The sequence below is a fragment of the Catharus ustulatus genome, chromosome 22 (assembly GCF_009819885.2).
Source record: "Catharus ustulatus isolate bCatUst1 chromosome 22, bCatUst1.pri.v2, whole genome shotgun sequence".
Lineage (NCBI taxonomy): Eukaryota > Metazoa > Chordata > Aves > Passeriformes > Turdidae > Catharus > Catharus ustulatus.
Window position 1 is genome coordinate 2,942,884 of NC_046242.1, and position 9,200 is coordinate 2,952,083.

Sequence of the window (9,200 nt, forward strand, 5' to 3'; positions counted from 1 at the left end):
TTCACCACAAACAAAGCCAGGGGATGCTTCATTCAGTGGCCATCCAAAGGTTTATACTAAAGGCTGAAAAAACCAAAGAGCCACAACCTGTCTCTATAAAAAGATTCCTCACAAAAGGTCTCTTTTTTTTTTAATTTATTTTTTTTTATTTTGGCTTATTAATTTCAGCCATGAAACTGGGGAATCTGGGGTATGGGGACAGGCAGAGAGAGAAGGGGTGGGGGTGGAATTCCAGTTCAAAATCATTTCATAGCTATGCTTCAAATAATACTTTCAGAGAATCTGCACGTCTAAAACTTTATTGCCGCTAACGTGACTTTGGATTTCACAAGCCTGTTTAAAAATAACCCAACAAAACACGTCCTAAATAGGTAGAAGGGACTTGCCTCTCTGCTCCCTACCACATCCATGAATGTGCTGCTGTATTCCAGAGACTTTCCAAAGGTGGCAGGGCGAGCATGTGTGAATAGGAGAGCTTTGTCCTCTGCAGCTATCATTGTCTTGTCCCTATCGTCCACAAACGCAGAGGGCAGATGAGAACTGGATAGAAACAGACCATGCAGTTGTAAAACCCGGTTCTTTTCTCTCTTTATTTATTTATTTCTGCGACTGAGTAACACCTCTCATTACAATTACCGGCTCAATGGCAGAAAATCTCCCCGGTGTGCTGTGCAGATTTTCACAGCTTCATTTGTCTCCTCCTGTGGCACCAGTTTAAAAAGGTTCCTAAAGAATTGTCACTAACCACCATTTCTATTTCGAGCCTTCAAAGCCGGAGCTGAGCACAATACAAGGCACTGGTAACTGATCTTTAGGTTTCAGTCCACAGACTTTCCACACTGGGAATAGATCCCATCTGTTTCCTCTTTATGCACCAGCCTTTAGAAAGCACAGATCTGGAAACTGCCTCCGTACAGAACCGAGTATAGCCGGCTTTCCCCAGCTGACGGCAGAAAAATCCCCATCATTATGGATAGCTTTCTCCCAAGGTTTTCTACTCCTCTTTTCTCCCCGGGCTGTGAATACACGGTGTGCTTTTCTCCATGTGCGGTGGCTTTTTTGGAAGGGTGAAGGGGATGGACCGCCTCTCTTTCCTTGCCCCTTCTTGGCAGAGCTTTCCCCATTTACCAACCCTCACAGGGGGAACATTTCAATTTCAAGCCCCAGCACAATCAAGCACAGACAAAACCCCCTCCTTGCTTTGGCACCAGAGCGTGAGACATTTCCCCCAGCGCTCTCCCTCCCCAGCAAGCTGCTCTCCAGATGGATGCTCGTGGCTCTCCCTTGTCTCTCCCCTTCGCCTGTCCCGGCCACAGGGAAGCAAAGGGAAGCAAAGGGAAGCAGAGGGAGAGGATTCCTCGGGGCAGCCGCACGGGGCAGGACGCTGTGACCCCGGCGTGCTCAGCACCACCGAAGTCCTGAACTCTTTTGCCCGAGGGATCCCTCCTGTCCTCAGCCCCACGTCTGAGGGTCCTTTCAGCCCCACACTGGGGAGTCCCTCAGTCTCACCTTGGGGTTCCCCTCAGCCCCACAATGGGGGTCCCTCAGCCCCGCGCCCTGCCCCGCTCCCTTCAGCCCGGCACTCACTACTTGTAGAGCTGCTGCAGGCAGAGGTCCAGGCACTCGCCCTCCACCTCCTCCTCCGTGATGTACTCCGAGAGCGGCCGGGGCAGCGAGGGCAGCGGCGGGGGCGGCGGCGGCGGGGCGGGCGGCTGAGGGTCGCCGGCTTCGCCCTCGCCGCCTTCTCCCTCCTCCGTCTCGGCGGCCGCTCCCGCTTCTCCCTCTGCCCCGGGCTCCTCGTCAGCGTCGCCCGCGGCTTCGGCAGCGGGAGGGGGGGCCGCCGGCTCCGGCTCCGGCTCGGGCTCGGGCTCCGGCTCGGGCTCCGGCTCTGCCCCGAAGGGCCCGCGGAACTCGCCCAGGAACAGCTCGAGGAAGCGGCGGTAGGTCTTCTCCTCCGCGCTGCCGCCGCCGCCGCTGCCCGAGCCGCCCGCGGCCATCGCTTCGCATTCCCGGCCGCCCGCCGGCGGATCAGCACTGCGCCCGCAGAGAGCTCCCTGCCCGCCGCCTCCTCCTCCTCCTCCTCCTCCCTCCCTCCCGCCGCCTGCGCGCGCGCTCCCGAGCCGGGCCCGCGGGGCCGCGCACGCCGCGGGGGGTGAGGGGGGGGAGCGCGCCTGGGCGTCGGGAGCGCGCGCGGCGCTGAGGGGGCCCGGCGGGGTCCGGCGGCCGCCCGAGGGGGCGGCTCGGGCCGCGGCAGCGGCGGGGGAGCGGGAGCGGCGGCAGCCGCGCCGCTGTGATGAGTCATGCGAAGGCAGCCAGACGCGTAGGTTCCTCACAGGAACCCGGAGGAAACCTGAGCGCACATCGCCTGTTACCTAATCCCTGCCTCTTTCGGGGCTTCCCTGGAGCTTCCGCCGCCGCCGCCGGCGCCTCCGCGGCTGCCGGAGGGTGCGCGGGGCCGGGCCCGGCCGGGGCTCCCCCGCCCTGAGGGGACGCCGCTGTCCCGCCGAGCCGCGGCCCGGCCCGAGGCCAGGAGCAGCCTCGGAGAGCGGGTTGGACACCGGAGCGGGTTTTCGTGAGGGGAACCGGCCCTGAGGAAGGAACAGGGTAGGTTTAGTTGAGGTGTTGGGAAGGAATTGTGCGCTGTGAGGGTGGTGCGGCCCCGGCAGAGGTTGCCCACAGAAGCTGCCCCATCCCTGGCAGTGTCCAAGGCCGGGTTGGATGGAGCTCTGAACACCCAGGTTCAGTGGGAGGTTCCCTGCCCATGGCAAGGATTGGAATAGATGATCCTGAAGCTCCCTTCCAACCCAAACCATTCCATGATCCCATCATAAGTTACATATTACACAATATCCACTCATTCCATGCTCTGGGAAAGGAGAATTCATGACAAGCTGAAGATGCTGCACCAACCAAAACTTAAAAGACAACCTGTCAGTGGGAGACAAACTGTAGTGAATATTCTCTTGCTGTCTAATAAATGTCTTTCATTTGTGAAAGGCATTTCGACTTGTTTTATTCATTGCTGCTGGAATGCTATTTTCAGAGCTATCAGATCCATAAATACCAATAACGAACAGGTATAATTGCCACACATTTAAAATAGCTTGTACACATGGGAGGGAACGACATCCTAAACGCCAGATATACCTTGAGAAATGGCCAAATCACGAGCCTCATATGCAAAAAAGATCCTCAAATATTTATGTATTGTAACAAGGACAGTATCTTGCTGAAACCTGTTGTTCTCTGCATTGTAGCAATTACCTCTGCGTGTCAGGTGCTCCTGTAAATCTGTCTTCTGTTTGGTGAATTATTTTAGAGTCAAACTAATTTTAGAATATTTCCGGCAACTGCATTGACTGATCATATTGCAATCTTGTGAATATGTAAAAGCCCTGAGAGTTAAAAATGTGATTGTCACACTTAGGCTTAGTCTTTCACAGCCGACAGTGACAGAAAATCACATCCTTCGTCCTGGAAGGTTATTTCTAAGCAATATTTTTTCTTTTTGCCATTTCTTTATTTTCTATTTAACACTCATTTATTTAGGGAACGCCAGGTAGGTTTGCAGGAACGTCGAAGGGTAAGAAACATCAAAGGATAAGAAATATTGAAGAAACATTGAAGGATAAGAAACATTGTAGGGTAAGAAATATTGAAAAATAAGAAACATTGAAGGGTAAGAAACATTGAAAAATAAGAAATATTGAAGGGTAAAAAACATTGAAAAATAAGAAACATTGCAGTTTGTTTTGAGCAGAGAGCTCCCAGTTGCCGCTGACGGTGTCACTGCTGGATCTTGTTTTTTATTTTTTTTTAATGTTTGTGTGTTCTGCATCATCAGTGAGTCACAAGCCCCGGGAGGATGTATATCAGTGCAAGTATCACAAAGCAGTTTGAACTTCATGATCAGTTGTTTTTCACTGAGAATCCAGAGGCAGTTGGAGTTTCTAAGAAACTGTAATCCAGATAATCTTAACGTAATATGATCTGAATTACAAAAATTCCTCTTATTACAATGTCATAGAGAAGTCACTGCTGATTCAACAAGATGCAAGATCAGCTTCATGTTTTATGGCAAACAGCAATTAAAACTGTCTTAGAAGAGATTAAAAAAAAAGCCTTTTCTAAAATTTTTGTTCATTTTATATTTTTAGTTGTTTCAAACAGCACAGAAGAGTATTGGGAGTAATACCTACCCTGTTTCATGTTGAAATGTTAAAGTTACCAGATGTCCTTGATTCATCTTGGCAGTCCCCATGTGCTTTTCATCATTTGTCTCGTGGCAGAAGACACTAATTAAAATGAAATAGAGTCGAACTCCACTCTCAGGACACTTTGTCAACTTTTGGCACTCCGGTCAAGCCAGGATTGTTTTGCTGTGACATTACAACGAGAGCTGATGGCTCCAAGCCATGCTGACATTTGTTTCTGGGAGGGAAAGGTGGGAATCCATTCCCATTAAGCTGGAACAGGGAGCATACGGTGGCTGTGGGTGGTGTGGCTGAGGCAGGCAGGAGGAACCTGCTGGCCCTGCTCTCTGTGGGGACACTGGGGTGGCCAATTCCCCCCGAAGGAGCCACCCTGCTCCTGGGTGCTGCCCAGGAAAGGAAGCTCTGAGCACCCACTGATCCCTCAGAGCGTGTGCTGGGTGCTGTTAGGAAATGTTTGGAGTGTTCAGGAACTCTGGGAGCTGAATTTAGAGTGCCTGGCTGTGCTCTGGTTATGGTTGGGTGGATGGTTCCTATGGGATGGGATAAACTCACAGTTCACAACATTCTGAACCTGAGACCATTGGGAATCATCTGGAGAATAAGGCTTGCACTTCATGTGAGAAGGAAACACAGGTGTTTGTATCCTTCTCAGCTTAACCATGTTGATTTTTGTTTTTAAAAAAGAACATTTTACATTTATTGTTTTAGAAGAAATCTGTTTCATTTTAGCCTTAAAATGATGCCTTCCTCTTTCTCATTTGCTGTTGAGAAATAAGCAGGGTTTGAAGAGGCCTTGGGGAGGTGACCTGAATTGTATGGAGGGCAAAAAGAAATGCTTTTAAATTCTTTGTAACCTTTGGAATGACTCCTGTGGCCTGACAAACAGAAGACAGGGTCATGAGGAATGCTTTGACAATACTTAACATACCTGTGATACATGATCTGATACCACACAAATGAGTTTAATGGCAAAAATCCAAAGGTAAATGCCTCCTCAAAGTAGGGCTTCTTTCTTTAAAAAGTAGGGCTTTTGCAGTAAACCTGAATTAATTTTAGCAGCTATATTCAGCTTTAATAATTCCAGTTGCTTAAGACTAAAGACAGCAAGAACTTGTAAGGAACACAGCAAGAAGACTCTTGTTGACAGAGTCAACATCCATCAAACTGCAGTTCATTTTCTTAGGTTCAGCCTGGTCAACTGCAGCTGTAAAAAGCTAAGTAACTTCTGTCACCACGGTTTTACTGCCTCCTTGACCATAACAAGGATTTCTTTGGGGTGTCAAGAAAGTAATTCTCTCTTTTTCTTCCTCTTACTATTTTTTTTTTAAGTTTTTGAGGTCAAGTCAGCTTTCCCAGATTAATAGTCAAAGATTATTCTGAGATATTCCCATCCATTGCAAAACATGAGATTTCATGCAGCTGTCATGGAAATTTCCAGTCCCATCCCAAAGGAAAATTCCATGTTCAGCCTTCCATTGATACCCTGTTCAGGAAAGGGTGTGCTTTGAATTAGTGTCCCACTCAAACCCCATTGATGCAGCTCATTCTAATTTCTTTCAACAATCTCAAACCCTGTGATTTAGTCACAGAAACTTGTGTTCTTTTCCCAAATGAATGAATGAATGGCTTTTAAAGAGATGGATTTATGTGATGTAACACATTTACTATCCACAGTGTAGTAAGCAGTAACTTTATCTAGTAAAAAAAAAAAAAAAAAGTGTTACAATCTCTTATTGACACATTGCACTTTATAGACATTTTCTTGCTAAGGAGACAACTTGTTCTTTAGCCCAAACCATTTTAATTTAGTAACATATATGATACAAAAAGAATTACTAAGTGAGTGTAGTTGTAAGTGTGTTGCTAAAATTGCAGCAGTTCACACTAAATAAATTAAGAGTATTAGAGGGATATGTGTCAGAAATTTCAACCTCCAGAATAATGGAAACTGAGCAAGTATTCAAACAGCATATTCATGGCCTTTGAGAAAAACATCCAGACCCAGTTAGAACAATTTGTTGAGGTCTGTAGAGTTTCTTTTTTACTTTCCTATATATGTTGTAAAATATTTTAACCATTCTCCCTTCTCATTGTTCGAAACTAAAATGTGATTTATTTTTTCTTTAATATCTCAATGCTTCTTTGGCTCCTTTTAAATCAATGGCAAGTAATTCTTGTAATAAAATGAGCTGTATTAGCTATAATTCTTGAAGGATGACTTAGTAAAATACAGACTTTTCTATGCATTCTTTTGGCACATAATCTAACATTTTTACTGCTTGTGTAATGATGGAACTATTGGTTTTAATGCCATTTATTATTTCAGTAGATAGGGTTCAAACTGTGTGTAGAGCTTAAGCCCTCTAATAGATAGATAGTGGATATTGTAGGAATATTTCTTGCTTGTGGGAAGCAAGACAGGAGCTGACAGTTTAACAGTGGGTGCATTTGTGGGTGAAATTCAGTACTGGGAAAGGGGCCAGTTCCCGGTGATTTCATTCTTCAGGAGAGAACATTAATGCAGGCATCCTGCTGGAGCCAAGGGAAGGCAGCTCCCTGACCCTGATCATCCCAAATGAGCGCATGGCCAGGAGCCACGAGGCACCGAGTGCCCAGCGTGGGGACAGCAGAGGGAAGCCCGGAGCAGGGAGCAGCTGGCAGCGGTTCCTGGAGCCGAGGGGCTGCGGGGGAGGAGGAGCAGGGCTGGCCAGGCTGCTCCCGGCCGTGCCAGCGCCACATTCCCACATTCCCACATTGCCACATTCCCCGGCAGCCAGGCTCCCTGCGGAGCTCTTAGCACGGCCCTGCTGCTTTGGGAACAGGGGCTGACCCCCTGCTCTCATCCTTTTAAAATCGTTATTTCCTTTTGTAGGATTTGTGTGACTGCCATGGCAGCGCTCTGTTTATTCCATTCCTCTCAAGGACAAGGAAACATCAAACCATACTTCTAAACTTACCACATGTATTTCATATAGAATTAAACAGCACAACACATTTAATGTGCCTTTCTGAAGAATTATTATCCTGAACATGGTCAGGATAGACAGTCTCTTTGGAGAACCCTTCCAACTTTCTTCTTTTGTTCAGGACAAGGGTGGAGTTCAAAACGCAGGCAGCAAGGATTTCACCTTTGTTGTTAATGTATGAAATACCTGAGAATAAATCTGATCCTAAATTTAGTCCCCCTGTACAATAACTAAAGGAACAGGAACTGAAACTGAACAGGAAAATGGTTGTTATACTTCAAATGCACTTTTCTCAGCTCTGTATTCAGCACTCAGGTTAGTGGCCAAATCTCCTTTCCACACAAATCAATCACTTTGTGACTGACTTCAACAGGAGACTGATTTCCTACCCTGAACCTTGCTACACCTTTGTACCTCCAGTGAAGTTATTTCTTCTCCATGCTTTCTCTAATTTACTTTACTTAGAGGCTTGCAGGTTCCTCAGTAATGGAAAAGGTGCAGAACACATCAAATGAGGAACAAATAAATTGTTATTTTCCCTGTCCAAACTGAAGGGTTTCAAAGCAGGGCTCAGGCCTTGAGAATCCTCCTGTGACCGCAGTGTTTGCCTGTTGCCAAGGCCTGTGGTGGGATCTGGATTCTCCTTGTGGTGACAGAATAAGTTCCTCCACCACAGGTAAATGTCATCCCCACAAAATGGAATAATTTCAAACTCAGCATGACAGTTAAAGCCCTTGGCTTTCAGCAAACTGGGACTTAAGCAGCAAATCAAACAACCCATTTTCTTTTTGATGCAGTGCCATGAGGTTGGCTACTTAGAATCTCGCTTTTTGTGCAGTAATAAAATTCTCTTCTGCCCCTCGCTGATGCTGAGACATGCATGAGAATTCCAGGCACATATGGGGAAAAATCAACTTGCCATGGAAGATTTACTGGTGAGGCAATGGTCAATTTTTTTCTTTCTCTGCAATTCTGAGCCTGGAACAGCTTCCTTGTCTCCAGCAGATGAGAACGAAATCTGGCTCATTTAATCTAATTTTGTCTCCGCCAACAGATCCTTCTCTCAGATCTGGTCTGCAGAGCTGATTTTTATAATAGCTTCAATAGGCAAAAAAGAGAGAAAGATTAAAAAATGTCAGCACAGAGAGCCTCCAATATTTCCTCTGGACATTTTGTAACTCCCACTGTTAACCAGTAACTGTGCATCTTTTTTATTTGAATAACGATGCCCATAACACTGGAAGCTCTAACATTTACTCAGCCAAGACCATCTATCTTGTTATAACAGGATCAGCATCTCAGCTGGGGCTTCTGGATGCTACTCTACTACAAACAAAATTAAAACCACCAGTCAGCTGAAATTAATAGTATATGGGAGCCACACTGTTACTCTGCTCACACACGGAAGGACGTGTGGAGGGTGTTAAATCCCAGCACAATGCACCGACAGAAATGGATTTTTCCATAATTACCAAACCCCTTAGATAGCAGCTATCACCAGCAACCAGGAGAGCTCCTGAAAATATTGCTCCAACATTCCTAATGGATGGTTTTCCTCGTGGCTACGTCGGCAAGAGGCGGGTGCCAGCTCCCCCCCTCCTCCTGCACTGCAATACGTAGGAAGCCTTTATTCCCAAACGGGAGCGTTTGCTTGCTGACATCACATGCGCCAGGATCCTTTTGTTTGCCTGTGTCTCCTGCATTGAAATGTTTGTCTGAGTCACAGACCCCGCTGCCTCCCTTCCCCTATGTCATGCTGCTTTGCTTCAGAGCTTCTCCCTGACTCACAGTTTGGAAATTTTGACACAGCCCGGTTTGCTGCATGGCAACTCAATACTTTTCCCTTTAATATTTTATTATGTAATTTTTATCTAAATCCTATAATGATGCAAAAACCACTGCTTTTTTTTTTTCCTTTTTTTTTTGGCAGCCTTTTTTTGAATAGAGAGATTTTATGACTCAGATTCAGCACTGAATTTCGTTTCAAGGCAAAGTCAGTTTAGTGTGTACTAAATAAAAA

General features: G+C 46.7%; 1 protein-coding gene across 1 annotated transcript in view; it reads right to left on the reverse strand.

The window, feature by feature from the left end:
• The window catches only part of PPM1E (protein phosphatase, Mg2+/Mn2+ dependent 1E), a 59,756-nt gene extending 57,726 nt beyond the window's left edge, over window positions 1-2,030 (reverse strand). The window contains exon 1 of the mRNA XM_033077930.2: window positions 1,588-2,030. Within this exon, the coding sequence (XP_032933821.1) occupies window positions 1,588-1,997 (410 nt within the window). The 5' untranslated portion in view covers window positions 1,998-2,030. The remainder of the gene's footprint in view (window positions 1-1,587) is intronic.
• Between the last annotated feature and the right edge of the window lie 7,170 nt (window positions 2,031-9,200).